Consider the following 22,949-nt stretch of genomic DNA (forward strand, 5'->3'; position numbering starts at 1 on the left):
ATGTCAACTTCTCTACTTGACAGAGGAGCCCCAGGCTTGAGGGGGACAAGTACAAGAGGTGGACACTGGGCCCCAGGCTCTGAGCAGAAGAGACCCTCCCGAGCCTCTGGGTGCAGACAACACTCTGCCCCTCTGTAGTTTTGGAGCCTCTTATCACCTTTGACCTTCCAACATTCCTGAGGCAGCGGGATCATCCCCACTCACCAGATAAGAAAGCCAAGCCTCAGAGAAGTTGAGGGGTTTGCCTGAGGTCACACAGGCAGCTAGTAGCAAATCTGGAACCAACTCTTGAACAAATATCTACTGAGAATTTACCATGTTCAGCAAAGATGCACGTGATACGGTCACTTCCCTTAATGGTTCAAATTCTACTCAAGACAACTCAAAACTTCCAAATCTCGACCCACAGTCTTTCAGCCGAGTTCACCTTCTACCCAAGACCAGGGCTGCCACAGATTGACCAGGAGCAGGGAGGCCAACCTGAGAGTCTGGTCTGAAGGCTTCATGTGTGTAACGAGGTCTGGCACACAGGGCCCTGGATGACCGCCTGAGAGACTCGATTCTTTGGCGCCAACAACGGCCTGTATTCGACATCAGAGGAAATATTCACAAGTGATAGACTTTTGATTGTGTGCCTTTTGGATAAGCTACAACCGCCAGATCTCTTTTAGAACACGAGCTTGTGAAGAACAGGGAGCAGTGCCTAGCACACAGCAGGGGCTCAGTAAACGAGTGTTCCATGAACGGTGAGTCTGGCTGGGCCGCAGCTGCCCAGCGGGGTAGGACGGGGTAGAGGTGGGTCAGAGGGGCTGGGAGCACATAGTCAGGGACTTCCTGCCTGGATCCCACGCTCTGCTGGGTGGGGCCATCCACACCTTGGCAACCTAGGGCCAGGCCATCAGATGCTGCCTGGAATTAGGGTCCCTTACCCTTATTACCCCGCTTCAAGCTTGCCGAGGCCCCGTACCTGCCCAGGCCCTGCCCCTTCCCGGGCAGTGCTCACCTGGGAGAGGTGGGACTGCGTCTTCTCACTCTCGCCGTCCCCCTCCGTCTTGTCGGCCAGCAGCCCCTGCACCTGGTACTCAAGCACGTAGCTGTCGATGAACCGCTCAAGCTCCTCGATCTCCTGGGAGCGGCTGCTCCCGGCCTCGGAGGAGGCCGATGCTGCTGAGGAGTTCTCCATCCTCCCGCTCAGGGGCCTGGGCTGCGGGGTACAGAGAACAGACGGGCTCTGTGAGACACAGCTGGAGGCAGAGATGGTGACCCCACTTGAGAACTCCTCCCCCGCCCGGAAGCATTCCCTCATCCAGCCTGCCGTCCTGGTCTCCCAACATCCTGAGAAGTCAGTGGGGCGCCAGCTCGCCTTTAGCGTCAAGAGGATGCTGTGATCCCTCCTGCGTGGGGAAGGAGATTCAGGCCCAGAGAAGGCAGGTAATTTGCCTAATCGGCCAACACAGTAACTCATGCGATGTTGAGCATTAGTCCACACCCGGACCTTACCACCCAGGAAAAAGCGGAATATGGACCCAGTCTACAAGTCCAACCTTACTTCCCAACTTGGAGTTAACAAAATCCACCACAAAGCAGAATAAAACAGACCACAGGCTTCTACGTCTCTGACCCCAGCATTGAGATGTACAGGGGTCCCCAGACACAAACCCTCTAAGGGGCCTGGGCCTCTAAGAAATACCTCCTTCTAAAGAGACGTTTTCTCTTTGGACGCCAGGCTATCCCTAAGTTAGGTGAAGACTGTAGGCCTTAACATGATCTTGCAGCCCTGTTAATAATGGTGCATCTACTGGGACACACGCTACACTCAGTTTGTAAGGACGTGACTGGCTTTTAATGATACAATGTGAAAGGCAAGGTGGGTTGCCTGGGAGGGTGTGGCCCAGCCATGGTCCTCTGTAGGAGAATGACTCCCTCTTCAGCCCTCAGGCCCTCTCCCTGGGGGGCCTGGCATAATGTGACCATCGTTCCAGGGATAGCTGTTAAAGTCCAGCAATAGAACTGCTGTCCCTCCCCAACTAGATCGGGTTAACCCAGCCACTGCAGGGGCCCAGGCCTGCAGGGACACCTCCACTGTCCACGCTTGCTCCCAAAGCTCCCCACCGATCCACCTGGAAGTTGGGAAAGCTAGAACCATTCTCACCACTAGGTCCCTTCCCACCAGGGACCCTCCCCCTTCCTCTGGACAGGCTCTAGGGCCTGATGGGAAAGGGCTTCAAAGCTTGTCTGGTGTCCCTTCCATTGTCTGGAAATCAGTGCTCTCCACAGGGAAGCCCGTTCAGCAGAGGAAGCAGAGGCTGCACATGGCTTCACCATCAGAACTAGTACAACAGTCTTCTACCCAACCACCACCATTAGATACACAAAGACCCACGTAACGTATGCACGGGGCTCTGAGACCACAGAGGGCTGCGGGCACCTAGAACAGTACTGTGGACAATAAAGGCAACATCCCAGTATTTTCAAAGGAACACTTGCATTTCAAAACCTCGGATTACTGAGAGCTTTTTTAGGACACAGTTATTCACCAATAATTAAGGGCTTGTTGCATTTTTAACGGTAATGAATCCAAAACAGCGCAAGGAATGGCCTGCTGGGTTCCAGAAATGCTGCTGAGACTGTGAATGCTGACTCCCTCACACCCTCGCCAGGCTCCCCGGAGTCTGTGTGGACCGTGGGGAGGAAGAACTCCCTGGGGAGACACACATTCTCCAGCTGGTTTCCTGACTCAGGTTTTGGCTTTCGGCTGCTGCATGAGACCCAGCCTCCCTTGGACCCCAGGCCAGCTGTAGCGGGTGTGCGCTGGGCTCCTGAGCTCAGTGGCCTTAGGGCTCATGGATTTGTCCACCTGCCCCAGAGGGAGGAGTCTGAGGTTTCAGGCTTGGGTGAGGGAAGCCAGGTGTGGAGGCCTGGGTGGCAGTGCGTGTGCAGGTAGTTTGCTCAGATCGAAATAAGCATGCCTAGTGGTGCAGGGCCACAGGAGGGGGTAGGGGTGGGGATGTCCAACGCCCCTTCCTGCACCTGCCGTTCAAGGCCTACAGTGGCCTTACATCCCTCCCACCACCAACATCCACCTGCTCCGATGGCTGCCTGTGCTTCCCTCCAGCCCCCTGGCCACTCTGCTCCTCGTCCCAGGTACAAGCTGTGTGTGGCAGGTAGACCCCCTAAGAGGGTCCTGAGTGGACATCTTCCCCCAGCTACTCAATCAAACATTAATCTAGGAACTCCTGGGAAGGGATTTTGCAAATATAATTAAACTCCAAATCAGCAGACTTGAAGAGAGGAAGAGTATTCAGGAGGGCCTGATCCAATCACACGAGCCCCCTAAATCCGCGGCTGGAGGTAGAGACAGCGTTGCTGGCCTGAAGAAGGAGGGGCGTGGGCAAGGATCATGGGCGGCCTCTAGAGGTTAAGAGCAATGCCTGATCAACGACCCACAAGGGAAAGGTGCTTCCGTCCTACAACTGCAGGAAGTAAATTCTCCAACAACCAATGAGCTTGGGTTCAGGTTTCGTACCCCAGAGCCTCCGGACCAGAACTCAGCCTGGCCCACACCTTGATTTCAGCCTTCTGCTATACCGAGCAGGACTTCCGACTTCCAGAACTGTGAGACGATAAACGGGCATCGTTTAAAGCCACTAAGTTTGTAGTAATTTGTTACACGGCAATAAACCACTAACACATGATGCTTTTACTTCTCTGTGCTTTTGCTCACACTATGTCCCTCACCCAGAGTCACTTTCCCCTTCCCTCCACCTGCCAAATCTCGGGGTCCTAACACTCACGGAGTGCTAGAACCTTAGAGCCAACAGGTAATTAGCCCAACGGGCAATTAGCTTTAATAGCGGCCAGTGGGCAAAGGATTCACCCAGCCTCGGCCTAGGGGCATGGATACGGCAACCCCTAATAGCAGGAAAGGCTAATGTGTACTGAGCCTGTATCATGGGCCAGGCACTCTCCTCAGCACTCCATATGCCTTCGTCCACTTACCCCTCACCATAGCTCTGTGTAATCGATATAATTATACCCCTTAGAAGAGAAAACTGAGTTTCAGAGAGGTTAAGTAACTTGCCCAAGTTCTCACAGCAGAGCTCCAGGTCCAGTGACTCCCCATTGCCTCTTCATCCCGCCTCCTGGCAGCCTGCTCAGGCCCTTAGGACATCTCCCACTTCGTTTTTCCCCACTGCCCTTTGAAAGCCCAGGGAATCCCTCAAGGTGTGTGTGTGTGTGTGTGTGTGTGTGTGTGCGTGTGCGTGTGCGCGTCTTAACCCCCACTGGGCTGCAGGCTCTAGAGAGCTGGGCCCTGTGCCTAGCTCAGTGCAGGATCCTGGGCAGACGGGAGGCCTCAGGGGGATGGGATAAGGCTGGTGTCCAGAGAGGGCTGAAAAGGAGCCGCCTGCAGAAAAAAGCCAGTATCTAAGGCCGCGCCTATTATTCCTCGAAGACTTAAGATCTTATCACAGGCTTCTGGCACACTTCACGGGTACAGGCAGAGGGCTGGCTTCTGTAGGAGCTAGACAGGAGCGTTTCCAGGAGGCTCGGCCTGCAGCAGCAGTCTCCGTCCTGCTCTGCTGGCCACTCCCAGGCTCTTGCGGGTCTGTCACAGGGCCACACCACCGTCCTGTCAGGGAGCCCGGGGGCAGAAATCACCCCTCACTGGCTCACTTAGGAAAGAGACAGGCATTGAGACACATTCCCAGCCTGGAGAATTTCGGTGCCCAGAGGGAAAAGGAGCATGTCCCACACTGGTCACTTGCCTTGGAGGCCCCCTCCTGCTGCAGTCACCACTGCCCAGTCAGATTCACACATGCAGCCTGACAGCACCACCCCTCCGCTGCCCTGAGCACCTTCAGCCCTGGGCTCCTCTGACACACACCAGCAGTACCTGCAGGAGCCCACCTGGCACCTGGTCCCTGCATCCTAGAAGTGGGAGGAGCTAACAGCCCCTGGGGCAGCCCTGGACAGGGACAAACACTCCCTCTTGGTCTCTGAGATAACAATGGAGGCGGCTTCCTCATGGTCCCTCAGCGGGTCCCAGTGGATTGGGCCCAGCTGCCCACAGTGGTGACCAGATCCATGATGCCCCTTTGCCAGCTCTCCCCTCTTCCGTGTTACTCTCCTCAGGGACTCCTGTTCTTGGGTTCATTTCTACATTCTAGAATGAGCCCCAACCAGGGTTCAGGTCCCTCCTTTAGTAGAAGAGACCCAAGCTTTATCTCTTTAGCAGAGAAGAGGGAGGAGGGAGAGAGGGAGTGCAGCTACATTATCCATCTCCTGGGCTATCAGCCAGGCACTCAATCCCCCAGTTTCTATAGGGGTAAAATACATATGACACAAAACGTACCACTGTAACCATTTTCAAGTGTACAACTCAGTAGCGTTAAGCACATTCACAATGTTGTGTGAGCATCACCGCTATCTATTTCCAGAACGTTTTCATCATTCCAAACAGAAACCCTGCGCCCATCAAACAACTCCCCATCCCCCATCGCAGCCCCTGGCAACCACTCTATTTTCTGTCTCTTCTGAATTTGGCTCTTCGACGTACCTCATTTTGGTGGCATCATACAATATCTACCCTTTTGTGATTGGCTTATTTCACTTATAATGTTTTCAAGATTCATGCATGTTGTAGAATGTGTCACAATTTCACACCTTTTTACGGCTGAATAATACACTGTGTTACAATCATATACTGTATGTATGAACTACATTTTGTTTATCCATTCATCCACCAGTGGACATTCGGGTTGTTCCCACCTTTGGCTACTGTGATTAATGCTGCTATGAACATGGGTGTACAAGTATCTGTTTGAGTCCCTGTTTGCAATTCTTTGGGGTATAAGCTTAGAAGTTCCACCACATTTTTAAGGTAAAAAGAGTGAGGAGGCACAGAGTAAACTTTCAGGCTGGTGGAGACACAGGGAAATAAAGGGATGCTTTCCTCCAGGACTTGTTCTGCTCCCTTCCTGCCTGTGCTTTGGGGTCTCCTCCTGGCTCCGTTTCTCATTCACAGGAAGATCAGGATGGGAAACCCCCAAACAGCTGGGCCGCTGGCTAAGCTGAGAGCCAGCAAGAGGAGCTTAGGTTTTAACGATCAGTGAAAGTGATAAGGGGGATGGGACCAGAGGAGGAAGAAAGAGAGGAGAGGGTGGAAGAGGAGAAGAGACACCTCCCCCGGCTGCAGCCATCCAGGATGCAGCATGCAGAGCTGAGTCCAGATCCCAGGAACACGCCCTGCAGCCTTCCTGGCTCCCCTCCTCGCCCCGCCCTGCCCCCATTCCCTGCCAGGTGATGGATGCCGAGGAACAAAAAGGCAGACAGCAGGAGTGGGAGAAGCGCTGAGGCCGCACTTTGCTGTAAAGGGCGGGCAGCCCAGAGCCTGCAGGCGGGAGGGCGGGGCCTGGGTGGGCACAGCGGAAGGAGGGGCACGGAGGGGCTGAGGCTGCAGAGTGGGGTGGCTTCCTTGGGAAACCAGCACTCAGCAAAGGTGCTTCAGCTGACACGGCGGGCTCTGCCCGAGGTCAGGAATCTCGCTCCCCCCATCCTCTGGGCCTGCCCGCCTTTCATCCTTCGTGGGGCTCACAGCGCTACATCAGGGGCCAGGGGTCTGGAGGAAAAGGTAGGGTCCAGAGACAAGAAGCTGGAACCGTCCCAGCCCTCTCAACATCCTTTCCCACCCGCCCAGTGACAAAAGGCATTAGCAGCTGTAAATTTAGCCAACCCCTTTAAGAACAGCCAGGCGTTAGAGGCATATCACCTCCTCCCCGAATCCGCAGGACCAATTCCATGACCTGCCAACCAGATGAGACTCTTCTGTTTCGCTGCCTGCTAGCTCTTCCCTGGGGAATCCATCATTCCGGGTCCTGAAAGGGCAGCCCCGCGCCCCTCACCCTTCCTCAGACCCTTTCCCCTCAGGCCCTCAGCACACAGCTCAGCTGGGATCTCAGAGAGGAAGCCCAGGGCTCATTTTTCGGCGTTCCGTAAGGGGCCCGGCCACCTGGCCCGCAGGCCGGCTGCGGGGAGCTGTGCAGTGCAGTAGGGGGCTCGCTCTGGGCTCCTGAGCTCAGTGGCCTGGGGACTCATGGGTCTGTCCATCCAGCCCGGGAGGACAGCAACTCCGCAGATGGATACAGGCACATCTGAGCTGTAGGTGGGTGGCAGGGCCCTGCCAGTCAGCGGCACTCCCCTGGTGGTGAATCGCCTCCACCCACCACGTCTCCACCAGCACAGCCTCGCTCCCCCAGCCCGGACCCCCTCCAGCAGTCGCTCCTGGTGACTGTTACACACAAGGCCCGTCCTTCTCCCCTTCCCTCGCCAACGCAGTGCTGGCAACTGCCACCCACACCCAGAGCCTGCAGGAGGGTTCTCTCCTTTGTGTCAGGCAGCCCCCAGGGCAGGGCAGGTCAGGGCTGGGCCAGGCCTCCCGCTTCCAGTGTGGGAGGAGAGAGGCCAGCTGCCAGGGGAGGAGGACACCCACAGCCCTCCCTGAGGAAGCCATGCGAGCCCCCTTCACAACGTCCTGCAGCCAACCTACCCCTCTGAGTTTGGCCCATGCCTCACCTCCTGCATAAACAGGACTCAGGCAGAACGCCTTTCTCCCCAACCTGCAGCCCTCAGGCTCGGCCACTCATGTCAGTGCTGGCCTGGGGACTCTGGGCCACGCTGGTGTTCGCCAAAGAAAGCAGGGGGATTCAGGGGAGGCCTCTGTGTACAGGAGCCTCAGGCCCCCAAGCACCAGAAGTAGAAAAGTTTAGAAACACTCAGAGCTGGAGGCGACCTCACAAATCAGCATCGTTTACCGTCTCAGGAGTCAGGACACCAGGTGTTCTCTACACGTCGGACACCAGTGTAACCCTTTGTTACTCAAACATCAGATGGGGGTTAGCTAGGGCGGTGTTTTTCAAACTGCAGGTCTCGGCTGTTTAGCGGCTGCAAAATAAACTTAGTGTAAGGCAAACTCATGATCTCAGCATTAAAATTATACAACTAAGTTGAAAATTCCAGTGAGTTAACACACATTGTAAGTGGAACAATTGTTTCATGGAACTTTTGTCTCATCTAAATACACCATGGAAATGTATTTCTTTCTGTGAGGCGTGGTCAAAAGAGTTTATGAAAAGTGGGCCAGAGCAGTGCTTCCCAAACTTTCCTGTGTGCGGCGATCACAGGCAATCTTGTTAAAATGCAGATTCGGATTCAGTGGATCCCAGGTGGGGCCTGAGAGGCTGCATTTCTAACAAGCTCCCAGCTGGTGATGTTGCTGCTGGTCAGAGGGCCTGGCTTGGAATAGCCAAGATCTAGAAAACCTGTCACATCCCTTCTATCCATTATTCAGCTCTTCCACCCTGGTTGGTAAATGGCTGGATTCTCCATCCTGATCCTCTGGCCTTCTGGCCAGCTCCCTGGGAGAGGGGCAGTTTCTTTCATGGCCCACTTAGGGCCAGGCAGGACCTCGACAGGCTGAATTAATATTTATTTGTGGACCCTGGGATCACCCACTTCCACCCTGGGCTCTCGGCACCAGGAACACATAACAGCACTTGCTTAGAGTCCCACAGGGCCGAGCTGCGGGTCCAGACATACTCAAATGCTCTCAATAAGTTGGAGGGGCTTCTGAAATCTAAGCCTTGTGACCTCAGTGGATCTTAGAGAATCCAGCCCCTTTACTGAGCAGATGAGGACATTGGAGCCCAGAGAAGGGGAGGGCCTGCTGGAAGCCACTCGGATGCCTATGGATAGAGCCCACCTGTAATGCAGGCCCCCAAGCCCCTGAGAGTCTGCCATCCCCAGAGACCCCCTGCTGAGCTGAGTCACCTCTCCCCTCCCCCAGTGACTGCCAACGTCTCTGGACCCCAAGTGCAGTTCTGGGTTACAGTCATTAACATCAGACAGTTATTCCTAAATAACAGACAACCCCCAAATCATTGCATCATTTTCACACCCTATTGAACTCTCACTCCATGCAGGGCCCTGGGCCAAGCCCTGTGGATCTTTCAGAGTTTCCATGGAGAGACCAATGGGCCCAGGCCTTGCCGCTCCCTCCCCAGAGCAGCCTCTAGGAGTAACTGAGGAGTTGGACTGGTTTTCACAGTGAGGGCTCAGGCCACTGTGAGCCAAGAAGACAGGAGAGAAGCTGTGAACTCTTCTCTCCTCAGCATGCCCACCGTGGTAGCACCTGGAGAGGCACCTGAGAAGGGGGTCGCGGGGAGAGGGAACGGGTGCACCCACATCAGTCCCTGCACAGGACACACCCCATCAGATTCCAGTCTCCCGACTGGGACCTCCTCTGCAGAAAATATCCTGAAACAGTCACTCCCCCGACCCTGCAGAGGTCTCCGCACCAGCAGACGAGCCCGGACCAATGGGCAGAAGGGCATCCAGGGTGGGCTCTTGAGGTCCAGCCCCTGCATTATCCCTGGACCTTCCTGCCGTCCATATGTGCCCTCCCCTCCAGCCCCCGGGGTCAACAGGAGCCTCCACCGGCTCCAGGTCCAGAGTCCCCAGCCGCTCCCTTGGCTGAGCACAGGCTGCTTCCTGACACCTTCACACACACCCCTTGCGCTGTCACCCAACTCTTATCCTGATCTTGAATTTTTTATGGGTTTTTATCTTGTCTTGACAAGACTTCATGGTCTTTGCGGGCCCCGCTTCACCCGATACCGCTCACCGTCCCAAGCCCTGATGGCAGGCGGGCCTCCGGCTCCCCAGACCCCTCACACCCAGTCCAGCGTGCTCCTTCCCCGAGAGTGGGCCTCCCCAGCGCCTCTGCCCACTGCTGCTGGGCCCAGGCTCCCCTCCAGCCCCCTCCCAGCTCTTAGAACACTACAGTCAAGGGTGCTGGGGGTGGACCTGTCCCATCCCCCGCTCCACCAGCCTCCAGGGTCACCTGGTCCCAGAACCAAGACTCCCACTTCTTCCCACCACATTCTAGAGCTTCCTTAAGGCAATTTACCTCAACAGGTACTGAGCACCTGCTGTATGTCGTGACCCACAGGCTCGAGGGGGCAAGGAAGTCACAGGCCTCAGGGTCACTGGCTGGCCAGCCCAATCCTTGGCTGGAGTCAGGCGGCTTCCTCCCTGCCTCCTACTCCTAAGATAGGGAAACATGATGATTCTGGGTTCCAATGCTGGCTAAACCAAGCTCTGTAACCTTGGGCAGCCCGTTTCCTCATCTTTAAAGTAGTCTGATGATAAAAGTACCATCTCATAAAATGTTGGGAGGATTAAGTGAAAACGCATGAGAAGTGGAGCGTGTGGGCCCCGCCATCAGCCTTGAAAAGCTTCTGAGTTGACGGACAAAGAGTGGAAACTCACTCGGAGAGTGCCAGGAACAGAGCCCAGAGGTGTCCTGCTCTGAACCCGGCGATGCACCTGGGAGAGCACCTCAGGTGAAGGCCACAAAGCTCCTCCAAGCCCGGTGGCCAGCACCCAGGCCTTCCTTCTCAGGTGACACTCTCTCTCCAGTGTCTCTCTCGGGGTAACCAGGGTCCCCAGTCATCTTGCTCCCTCCTGGCAACAGCTTCCTGAACCAACCCAGCTGGAGCAGTGACAGTACCAAGTGGTTTCAGAGACACTGGCGGGGGTCTCGGAAGCCTGTCCCTTGCGGGGCTGTGACCCTGTGGGCCTCACGGCTGAGAAGACAGAGCTGGCTCCGAGAACTGCATCCTTTCCCTCTCCCCTCCTCATCCTCCAGGACCCCTCGATCAAGCCCACCTCTGGACGCCACCCTGACTACCCCAGCTCACAGTGACCCTGTCCCTCAGAACACCCACAGAAGCTGCTCACTGGGCCCTTCAGCCTCTGTCCGCTGCCACCTGGGATGACCAACTCTTCCCGCACAGAAGCATAACCACAAAGCAGAGACTGCAAATGCTCATTAGGGGCCACGTCAGGACCACAGTGTATTTCGTTTGGTCTGTCCAGTATTTTTTAAATATTCAAGCCAATTTTATAAACCAAAAGATTTCACGTAAAAATCCACATTTCTGATTTTCTTGAAAGACTGTGAGATCCAGCAATATTGGCCTGCCTCCCAACATTACAATCGTCAGCTAGAGCTAAGCAGGGCTGAGCCCTTCAGACAGGGCACGTGATCACCAGTTCTCCACAGACCCCAATGCTCCCTAATGTCTCCCCACGGCCTACAGCCATCACTCTCACACGGCTCCACTCACTCACATGTTACCGGCCTGGCCCTCACAGACATCCGCGTTTGAGACCCCCTCGCTACAAGAAAGAAACTGTAGGTGGTCTATGACCACAAAAATGAGGAGTGTCCCTAAGAACTTGGAAATCAAGAACAAGGACTGTCCCCTGGGAGTTACAATGTGAAATCAGTACATGACAGTCCAAAATAGAAACATGCAAAGTCACTGCAAAGAGGGAGGTTTCCGGACCAGCAGGACACTACCCTAACCTGGTTGAAGACAGGCCACAGGGCTATTATAGGGAGATTGTGTCACTCTGCGGGGATTGGGCTGCACTGGAAACAAAGAAAATAGTCAACCACAGAAGGCAGTGTACCCCCAAACTCTGTCCAGGGAAAGGGGTGCCCCTCCTGGGTGTGTTGAGGGGGGTCCAGGTAAAAGGACAGGGCTGTCCCACTTCTCCCTGTGATGCCTCCACCACACTCCAGCTCAGCCCTGAAGTGGTCTGAGGGGCTGCCTCCTTCCTCAGCTAAACGACAAGCTCTTAGAGGCCGAGGACGTGTCTGCTCTTCCCCTTGTGCCCTGGGAGCCAGACCTGAGCCCACTGTAGACTTTCAGTTAATCATTGAGTATTTGATGCTGGATTCCCAGAAATTAGAAAATGGACAGCAGGTAACTGATGCTCTGTTCCCTTGGTATTAACAGACAGGCAGCTGCTGGCTGCTGGTAGGCAGAGACGGGTGGCACGTTAGCAGCGGAATCAGCTAGTACAGTAGGCTGGGGGTGGACCCCTGTTTGGCTGAGTAGCCTGCATGTATCACACGCAATGCTTGAGGCCCAAGGGACAGCAACCACAGGAATCTCGAACTTGACCCAGTGCCCAGGCTCTTATCACTCTCCCTGCATTCCTCCAGGAACCACAGGCACAACTGAACAGCAAGAGCCCAGGAGTGTAAAACCACGGAAAATGGAAGACCAGACCCCTGATTCCTGGAGTGGCCTCCAGGTCCAGAGCCAGCACACCCATGCTGCCCCCGCCTTTGTCTGGAGGACGCCAAGAGGGCTGCTCCTGCTCAGGGCCCCCTGCCTTTGACCTTTACTGAAGCAGGAAGGCAAAACATCAATACTGTATTCCCCACAGATCGCTGGTTTCCAAATTACTTTCCTCTAATACCATACTTATTTTTCAAATTAAATTATACACGGCTGCCCAGCTGCCCCGATATAGAAAAGATAAGTCAGCATTTATTGAGCATTTACTATGTGCCAAACCCTGTGTTAAATGCTTGTCATATATTACTTTAATCCTCAAGACAATCCTATAATGTAGGCACCTTTTTGTCCCCACTGTACAAATTAGGAAACCGAGGCAGAGAGGAATTGCCCAACGTCATCTGGTAAGAGGCTGGCTGAGTCAGGACTTGAACCCAAACTGAGGGGCTCCAAGATATGGTTACTCTGATAAAACAGAAGCCAGGAGCCCAGAACTCTACCCACTCAACGTTCCCATCCTTGCCCAACATCCCCCATGAGCTGCTGTTCCCCACGGTCACTTCTGAAGTGGGCCCTGAACTGCTCCAGGTCAAGGATTTGTGCCTTTCACAGGATAAGAGAGTAAGCTACCATCAGATATGAACTATTGAATCAGATGTGAAATTATCTGTCCAGGCTTGGGAGGGGGGCTCTGGGCCTCCTGCCCTTGGGTCTGCACAGCCCAGCACCACCCTGCCAGTCGCCTCTCAATCACCCTGTGTATGAGGGAGACAGGTGTGTGTCACCACCTCCCTCTTACACGTGGGGACCCTGAAGCAATGTGCCTGTGGCTTAGCGACAGGAGAGACTGCAACCCAGGCGTCCTGACTCCAGCCCCGGGCGTCTCCCCAGGACCAGCAGCAGCTCAGAGTCCCACTGCTTTGTGGCACAAGCCAATAAATCACTGACTGTTCCCACCAGCTTGTGCTGTGATGGGGCAGAAGCTCTGAGGGATGAAGAGGAAAGGGACTGGATGGAAGGGATGGAAGTCCTACGTGCTACAGGGACTTCTTCTGGAGAGAGGGGGCGGGAAAGCCAAGCTCTGCAGACCACAGACATCTGCTGGCTACGGCTGTTACCTTGTAGAACACGGAGCCCAACTACTGAGATCTCGGCCATGACAGCCGCACCAGAGATGAGGGCTGCTGGCCACGGCCATGTTGAAGGCTCAGGTACAGTAGTTTTCCTGGGGTTGGTTTCCCCCAAGTGTTTCTCTCTGGGACATGTTGAGGTCACATAATTAGGGAAATAGGCAGCCAGAAAATCTGACCTCCAGATCACTCCCACTGGAACCCACTAGAGTATGTGTTCTTGCGGACGTGATCATTTTGTCTCTCCCATCAATATACTTCCAGGGCCTGGCACAAAGTAGGATTCCACAGAAGATGGAAGGAAGGACTGTGGGCTCCCGGTGGGAGGGCCTCTGTGACCTAGGAGCTCTCCCTGGGGGCTAGAGTGGGGCAGCTGCAGCAAGGACTATCAGACGCAGCCAGATGCCTTGCAGAGAGAAGAGAGAACCCACTTGGTGGCAGATCCCAGATGGCTGATCTTATTAGGCCATCACAGTCATTGGGCTCTATTTCCCATTATCCCTGCAGTTCATTTCCCTCACTAGAGTGTGGTAGTGGCAGATCACCTCTTTACGGGCACACAGCAGGAGCAGTCTGTAGCCAGTTACAGCCACAGGGAGCAGGCTGAGTGGTTAACTGGCAGATAATTAACTGAGAAATTCCCCACAGCCCTCTGCAAACTCTGCTGAGATGGGAGAAAGGGATATACAAAGCCAGAAAAGGGCCTCCATTGTCTCAACAGTCAATGGATTTCACTCCAGAATCCTGGGAGCTTAGAAGTAGAAAGGCCCTTACAAATCACTGAGTCAACTGTGGGTGAGGATGTGGAGAAATTAGAACCCTCATATGCTGATGGTGGGAATGAAAAATGATGCAGCTGCTTTGGACAACAGTCTGGTAGTCCCTCATATGATTACACATAGGGTTAATATAAGACCCAACAATTCTATTCCTATATATATATATATATATATATATATATATATATATATATCACCAGGAGAAATGAAAATACATGTCCGTACAAAAACTTGTACGTAAATGTTTTTATTATTATTATTTTTATTTATTTATTTTTAACTTTTGGCTGCGTTGGGTCTTCATTGCTGCATGCAGGCTTTCTCTAGTTGCGGCGAGCGGGGTCTACTCTTCGTTGCAGTGTACGGGTTTCTCATTGCGGTGGCTTCTCTTGTTACGGAGCATGGGCTCTAGGCACATGGGCTTCAGTAGTTGTGGCACGCAGCTCAGTAGTTGTGGCTGGTGGGCTCCAGAGTGCAGGCTCAGTAGTTGTGGAGCATGGACTTAGTTGCTCTGTGGCATGTGGGATATTCCTGGACCAGGGCTCGAACCCGTGTCACCTGCATTGTCAGGCGGATTCTTAACCACTGTGCCACCAGGGAAGTCTAGTAGTATTATTAATAATAACAAAAACATGGAAACAACCCAAATGTCTGACAACTGATGAATAGATAAACAAAATGTGGTATAGTCAGGCAATGGAATATTATTTGGTCATAAAAAATAATGAAGTCCTGCAAAAACCACAGTTACAGAAAGATAGAGAAGATGAAAAGGCAGAGGGCTATGTACCAGATGAAGGAACAAGAAAAAACCCCAGAAAAACAACTAAATGAAGTGGAGATAGGCAACCTTCCAGAAAAAGAATTCAGAATAATGATAGTGAAGATGATCCAGGACCTCGGAATAAGAATGGAGGCAAAGATTGAGAAGATGCAAGAAATGATTAACAAAGACCTAGAAGAATTAAAGAACAAACAAACAGAGATGACCAATACAATAACTGAAATGAAAACTACACTAGAAGGAATCAATAGCAGAATAACTGAGGCAGAAGAACGGATAAGTGACCTGGAAGACAGAATGGTGGAATTCACTGCTGCGGAACAGACTAAAGAAAAAAGAATGAAAAGAAGTGAAGACAGCCTAAGAGACCTCTGGGACAACATTAAACGCAACAACATTCGCATTATAGGGGTCCCAGAAGGAGAAGAGAGAGAGAAAGGACCAGAGAAAATATTTGAAGAGATTATAGTCGAAAACTTCCCTAACATGGGAAAGGAAATAGCCACCCAAGTCCAGGAAGCGCAGAGAGTCCCATACAGAATAAACCCAAGGAGAAACACGCCAAGACACATAGTAATCAAAGTGGCAAAAATTAAAGACAAAGAAAAATTATTGAAAGCAGCAAGGGAAAAATGACAAATAACATACAAGGGAACTCCCATAAGGTTAACAGCTGATTTCTCAGCAGAAACTCTGCAAGCCAGAAGGGAGTGGCATGATATACTTAAAGTGATGAAAGGGAAGAACCTACAACCAAGATTACTCTACCCGGCAAGGATCTCATTTACATTTGATGGAGAAATCAAAAGCTTTACAGACAAGCAAAAGCTACGAGAATTCAGCACCTCCAAACCAGCTCTACAACAAATGCTAAAGGAACTTCTCTAAGTGGGAAACACAAGAGAAGAAAAGGACCTACAAAAACAAACCCAAAACAATTAAGAAAATGGTCATAGGAACATACATATCGATAATTACCTTAAACGTGAATGGATTAAATGCCCCAACCAAAAGACATAGACTGGCTGAATGGATACAAAAACAAGACCCATATATATGCTGTCTACAAGAGACCCACTTTAGACCTAGGGACACATACAGACTGAAAGTGAGGGGATGGAAAAAGATATTCCATGCAAATGGAAATCAAAAGAAAGCTGGAGTAGCTATACTCATATCAGATAAAATAGACTTTAAAATAAAGAATGTTACAAGAGACAAGGAAGGACACTACATAATGATCCAGGGATCAATCCAAGAAGAAGATATAACAATTATAAATATATATGCACCCAACATAGGAGCACCTCAATACATAAGGCAACTGCTAACAGCTATAAAAGAGGAAATCGACAGTAACACAATAATAGTGGGGGACTTTAACACCTCACTTACACCAGTGGACAGATCATCCAAAATGAAAATAAATAAGGAAACAGAAGCTTTAAATGACACAATAGACCAGATAGATTTAATTGATATATATAGGACATTCCATCCAAAAACAGCAGATTACACGTTCTTCTCAAGTGCGCATGGAACATTCTCCAGGATAGATCACATCTTGGGTCACAAATCAAGCCTCAGTAAATTTAAGAAAATTGAAATCATATCAAGCATCTTTTCTGACCACAACACTATGAGATTAGAAATGAATTACAGGGAAAAAAATGTAAAAAAGACAAAGACATGGAGGCTAAACAATACGTTACTAAATAACCAAGAGATCACTGAAGAAATCAAAGAGGAAATCAAAAAATACCTAGAGACAAATGACAATGAAAACACGACGACCCAAAACCTATGGGATGCAGCAAAAGCGGTTCTAAGAGGGAAGTTTATAGCTATACAAGCCTACCTAAAGAAACAAGAAAAATCTCAAGTAAACAATCTAACCTTACACCTAAAGAAACTAGAGAAAGAAGAACAAACAAAACCCAAAGTTAGCAGAAGGAAAGAAATCATAAAGATCAGAGCGGAAATAAATGAAATAGAAACAAAGAAAACAATAGCAAATATCAATAAAACTAAAAGTTGGTTCTTTGAGAAGATAAACAAAATTGATAAGCCATTAGCCAGACTCATCAAGAAAAAGAGGGAGAGGACTCAAATCAATAAAATCAGAAATGAAAAAGGAGAAGTTACAACAGACACCGCAGAAATACAAAGCATCCTAAGAGACTACTACAAGCAACTTTATGCCAATAAAATGGACAACCTGGAAGAAATGGACAAATTCTTAGAAAGGTATAACCTTCCAAGACTGAATCAGGAAGAAACAGAAAATATGAACAGACCAATCACAAGTAATGAAATTGAAACTGTGATTAAAAATCTTCCAACAAACAAAAGTCCAGTGTGGTGGCCCCCAAGCTGTAAGCTTATTCAGCTTTCTGCTTTCCGGAGAACTGCTTGTCTCTTTCTTGGTATGCACTCCTGACGCTGCGGTATTGAGCGTAAAAAAGGAAAATGGCTTGCGGCCAGTTTCGTTCCAGGTGCCTGCTCTGGATCTAAGAGCCCCTGGTTGTTCCCCAGAAGAAGGACCTGCTGCCCTGAAGGGGAAGTCTGTATCTCCAGAGAATGGCCCATAAGGCATGCTGACGCATAGATAGTGGCGCATAGATAGTGGCGACAGAATTATGTGGAAATACAAGGTTTACTGATTTATTGTCTAATATTCGTTCCATACTAAACCTATATATACATTCATGCTCTTTGAATAAACTTGCCTTGCAATCAAAAAAATAATAATAATAATAATAATGAAGTCCTGATACATGCTACAGTGTGGATGAACCTTAAAAACATTGTGCTAAGTGAAAGTCACAAAAGACCATGGATGACACAATTCCATTCTTACGAAATGTGCAGAATATGGAAATCTATAGGGACAGAAAGTAGATTAGTGGGTGATTAGGGTACCCACTAATGTGCGGGTGAGGGGATGGAATAGGTGGGCAGGAGGGCAATAGTTAAAGGGTATGAGTTTCTTACTGAGGTGATGAAAGTGTTCTAAAATTGACTGTGGTTGCCCATATCTGTGATTATACTGAGAAGCATTTAATTATAGACTTTAAATAGGTGAACTGTATGGTATGTGAATTATATCTCAATAAAGTCACTTAAAAAACTAGTGTATTTACACAAGTTGGTCCCAAGATAATTGCCTTGGGTTCAAATCTCTGGCTGAGTAGCTTAGAGACCTACCCAGAGGAAACTATAGTTGTGAGAATCAACTAAGACTATAAGTGAATAAAAGAATATCAACAAAAAGCCTAAAAAACTGAGTCCAGATTCCCCCTAAATCTGACAGAAATGTTTGCAGCTTCCCTAGAAGGGATTCTGCTGCTTCACCAAAGATAGACTGCATTTCCTGCAGCTCCATCCATCCATCCATCCATCCATTCCATCCACCCACCCACCCATCCATCCATCCATCCATCCACCCATCCCTTCATCCATTTATTCATCCATTCATCCATTTATCTGTCCATCCATCCATCCCTCCATCCATTTATTCATCCATTCATCCATTTATCCATCCATCTATCCATCCATCCATCCAACCATCCAACCATCCATCCATCCATCCCTCCATCCATTTATCTATCCATCCATCCTTCCATCCATCCATTCATTTAATAAGTACCTACTCAAGTTTGATTTTAGGTGTTAGGAACAAACAGGAAAGTAACCAGGCAATTGATATCATGAGTTAAGTGTTGTGGGCCTCAGAGGCGCAGCACCAACACATGGGACGAATGTTATTTTTATTAGTTTGTTCTAACTGACCAAAAAATGCAAATAAAACTACTAGATATTAAAACTAGGAGAAACCTTAGAAAGCCAAGTCATCAATTCTAAGACCCACCATTATTTTATGAGCCACAAAGAAAAGAAAAAATGCTGCCAATTAAACTATGACATAATGCCTTACTGACAAGCCTGCATGCAGACAAATTGGTCACACGAGCCTCACATAGCTTTGAGGTGGTTTCATCTCTTCTGAGGGATTTGGGAATTTCTCCTGCCTTTGGTGGCATGCATGAGACTGATAATTCCTGTTGTTTTACAAGAAAGTATGAAATTGCAGTTCTTCCCCCAACAACAAATATTTGCTTTTCTAATATCAAATCAATGCCCCACTACTGCTTCCATGTCCCTCTGTGTACACAGTAACATTTGGTGTCAATAATAAATTATAGTGAGATCTTTTGGAACACATTCTGAGTGCCAATCCACTTAACAGGTGGATGACCAACGACACATCCAATTCAGCTGAGGTCATGACAGTCTGAACAGCAGGACCACATTCACGCCTGCTCAGGCAATGACAGCTATGCCATGTGACACACCTGCCATGTGGCTAGCAGCCATCAATAGTAAGATGCACCCTGATTTCAGAGATATTAACATGCGGGGGGAAAATCATGTCTCCTAGAAGCAATGAAATGGTCAACTCGTTCCCTCATATTACAGATCAGGAAACACAAGCACAGAGCCATGACATGACACATCCCAAATCATGGAGCCAGGACTAAAACCCTTATTAGTTGAGATTTGTGCCAATGTGTTTCCTTTTTACTCCCTCAGGCCACCTCCAGGAGACTGCCATCTCTAAGCTTCTCTTACATTTTCTCGCTTAAAAAAAAACCAAAACATGCAACTAGAGATTATCATACTAAGGGAAGTCAGAAAGAGAAAGACAAATACCATATGATGTCACTTACATGTGCAATCTAAAATATGACACAAATGAACCTACCTATGAAACAGAAACAGACACATAGACATAGAGAACAGACTTGTGGTTGCCAAGGTGGAGGGGGGAGAGAGAGGGATGGACTGGGAGTTTGGGGTTGGTAGATGCAAACTATTACATTTAGAATGGATAAACAACAAGGTCCTAATGTATAGTACAGGGAACTATATTCAATATCCTGTGATAAACCATAATGGAAAAGAATGTAAATATATATATATGTGTGTGTGTACAACTGAGTCACTTTCCTGTACAGCAGAGACTGGCACAACATTATAAATCAACTCTACTTCAATAAAAAACAACAACAATGAAACAAAAAGAAAACAGTCTTTTAGAGCATACCCAACAATAAGATGAACATATCTGTACAAACAGTCATAGTCCTACAAGCCCATGAAGATGGGCTCATTCCAATGCCATCTAAGGGACCATGTTAAACGTGCATGTAGGCAAAGAAGGATCATTAATTTATAGCTGCCAGGAGACCGCATTTCCACTCCCCACAGGCTGGTCCCCAGGCTGCCATCCAACAATATTGTGCCATGTTTATAAATGAAGGTGGCCAGGTGTTTTTCTCAGAGTTACACGCTCTCCCTATGGGTGGGGGCCCCGGGAAGACAGCCTCTCCATCAGATCGCCTATAAGAGTCTAGAAACGCCCTTGCTGAGCCTGATGTGAGAAATCACTATGTCTATTGCATGCAGACAGAACATCCAGAGTTCAGGAAACTGCTAAATTGATTCTCAATATCTAAACATGCTGCTCGCATCCTGGCAGTATATCTGTCTTACAGGGTACTGGATCAAGATGGGGAAAAACACATTTTTCTTTTGTGAGCCTGGGATTGCAGAGCTGGCCCTTTGACATGAACACAGATTAACACGATCAAGTCCTCTTTGCTTCAACAAAAAAGTCCTTTTTCTTTTCCTATAGCTGGATAAACAACAGGCTTAAAGCCTTCAAGGTGAGGATAGATCCATTTAAACAGAGCTGAGATATGCTTCCCCGAGTGGAAGACCGAAGCCTGAAAACTGAACCAGATATGGGCCTGCCCAACAAGGATGAGGACAGCGGCCGGTGGAAACAGCCAGTCTACGCGGCTGAGAGCAAGGACGGCACTGCTCGGATTTCAGCAAGAGTCACGGCCTCACCAGGGACACCAGTGTAAAGTGGAACTAACATGAGATAAGCTGCCTTGGGACTGATGTAACAGGAGGCCACTCAGGGCTGGAATACTGGGGAAAAATGAAAGAACTAGTTACGGTGCAAAAGGTAACGAAGAATTTGTCCATCATCCAGCACTATCCAAGGGAGAAAAAAGTATCCAACATTCCAATCTATTTGTAGTGCCAAGCCAGGAACACAGCTGTGGACATTGAGCTGTCAGAGCTCAAAAGGAATATCCATTCAGGTCACCCCTGTGCCCTTTATTCTGGCTCTGCCCTTGATTCAAAGCGCAACAAACACCTGCCATTTCCTCAGCGCTTGCCAGGCGCCGTGCTAGAACCTGGGTACCAGGTGAGACGTGGCTTCTGCCCTGAGGATCCGCCAGGGTGGCAGGCAGAAGATGGTACATAGTAGGAATTCCTGTCAGGAGCCACAAAGACACCGGTACAAAGGCACACACGGGCGTCAGCACAGAGTAACTGGTGAACAAACACATTGCACGACCTCCAGGAAGGTACTGAACCCTTGGAGCCTCAGTCTCCCCAGCAGATAAAAACCCCAACTTGACAGGGCAGTTGAGAGGATAATATAAAAATATATAAAATTAGCACAGTCCCAGGCAAACAATAAGCAATCAATATATGATGCATATACTTGATGTGCTTATTTCAGAATCAAACATGCACCAGAGGCTCAATAAACAATGGCGATTAATAATTTGGGTGATCATTTCACAATATATACAAGTATTGAATCATTATGTTGTACACCTGAAACTAACATAATGTTATATGTCAATTATTCCTCAATAAGAACAAACAAACAAAAAAACCCAACAAAGCAAAACAAAAATAATGATAATTTGTCCGGGAGAGAAGGTCAGGGAGCACCTACCTTGAGTGACCCTGGAGGAGGATGGGCGGTCCGCTGGGTGGGGGAGGCAAGAGGCCCCAAGTGCAGGGACCGAATCACTGAGGCACCACCAAGCCTGTGTGCTATCCTGTGAGGCCTTGACCTCCTCTAGGGCCGGGGCCACGCCGCTGCCTCCTCTCTCAATGACCACAGCAGCCAGCCCAGGCAGCTGGGCACAGCACAACTTGCTGCATAAAACAGCTCCCAAATCCTCATTCCAACCCGCCGGGCAGAAGGGGTTGAGGAGTAGGGGCTGGCCTTTGCCCCCATGTACAGTCATGGAGGCAGGGACAGGAAACCAGCTCTTCTTCCCAGGCCTTCAGGCCATATGACCACCATGCTGGGCCCAAACGGGCGTATCAACTCCACTAAGGTGACCCTCACAGTAGGGCCTTCCAAGAAGCTGTCCCAGCCTGGGAGCACTTGCTGGGTCCCATCGCCTCTAGCCGGCATCCCTTCCCTCCCCTGCTCTGCCTGGCAGTGGGAACTCCTGTGTGCAGGCCCAGAGGGAAGATGTGGGTCAGGACCTATGACCCCAACAGCAGCCCGGGTCACCACTGGCTGAAAGAGTGCAAGACCCCACTTTCCCAATTCATCCTCATGAGTGGTGTTGAGCCACTAGGATGAAGAGTGTAAGCAATAAATGAGATTATCCGTGCAAAGTGCCCAGACCGTGGAGCTGTCACAGGTGAGACAGTAACTAGCAACCGGTTGAACCTGAACCCAGGTGTGTGTATCAGCACAGCCGCTCGCTCAGCCCAGGCATCGCACACTCATCTACAGCATCCGTGCTGCTTCCCTGCTGGTCCCAGCTCCCCGCCACCCACGAGCTCCCAAATAGCAGCTGCTAGTGACAGCACACACCTATTGTGTGCCAGACACCCTTCTAAGTGCACTTCACGTTTTACTGCATTTCGTGCTCACTCCCACAGATGCTGTTACCGTGTCCATTTGACAGTGAGGGAAACAGGTCCAGGGTATTATTGGATGCATTGGTTGTCAACGTGGTGAGCGGCCCTCTTCTGGCCTCACATACTCAAAGTGGACTGGCCACTTTGTGGGTATCACAGGCTGGAAAGCTTTGGGGAACACTATGCTGGCTCAGGAACCACCCCCGCAATGAAAGGCTGTGAGAAGGGGCCAGGGTACCCACTTCTCAGAGCCATCACCACGCTGAGGGTCTCATCCGTCTGCCCAGGACACAGGCGCTGCCCAGCCTCCCGATAATGGGTGTACCTGGCACTGCCCAGACTCTAGAAG

The 22,949-nt window shown here is 50.2% G+C and overlaps 1 protein-coding gene across 10 annotated transcripts in view; it reads right to left on the reverse strand.

Moving 5' to 3' along the window:
* The window catches only part of CTIF (cap binding complex dependent translation initiation factor), a 305,014-nt gene that overhangs the window by 235,175 nt on the left and 46,890 nt on the right, over positions 1-22,949 (reverse strand). For all 10 annotated transcript variants that reach the window (XM_007197213.3, XM_057526382.1, XM_057526381.1 and 7 more), the window contains exon 2: positions 1,004-1,204. In XM_007197213.3, the coding sequence (XP_007197275.1) occupies positions 1,004-1,183 (180 nt within the window). In that variant the 5' untranslated portion in view covers positions 1,184-1,204. The remainder of the gene's footprint in view (positions 1-1,003; positions 1,205-22,949) is intronic.

Source organism: Balaenoptera acutorostrata, chromosome 13, assembly GCF_949987535.1.
Source record: "Balaenoptera acutorostrata chromosome 13, mBalAcu1.1, whole genome shotgun sequence".
NCBI lineage: Eukaryota > Metazoa > Chordata > Mammalia > Artiodactyla > Balaenopteridae > Balaenoptera > Balaenoptera acutorostrata.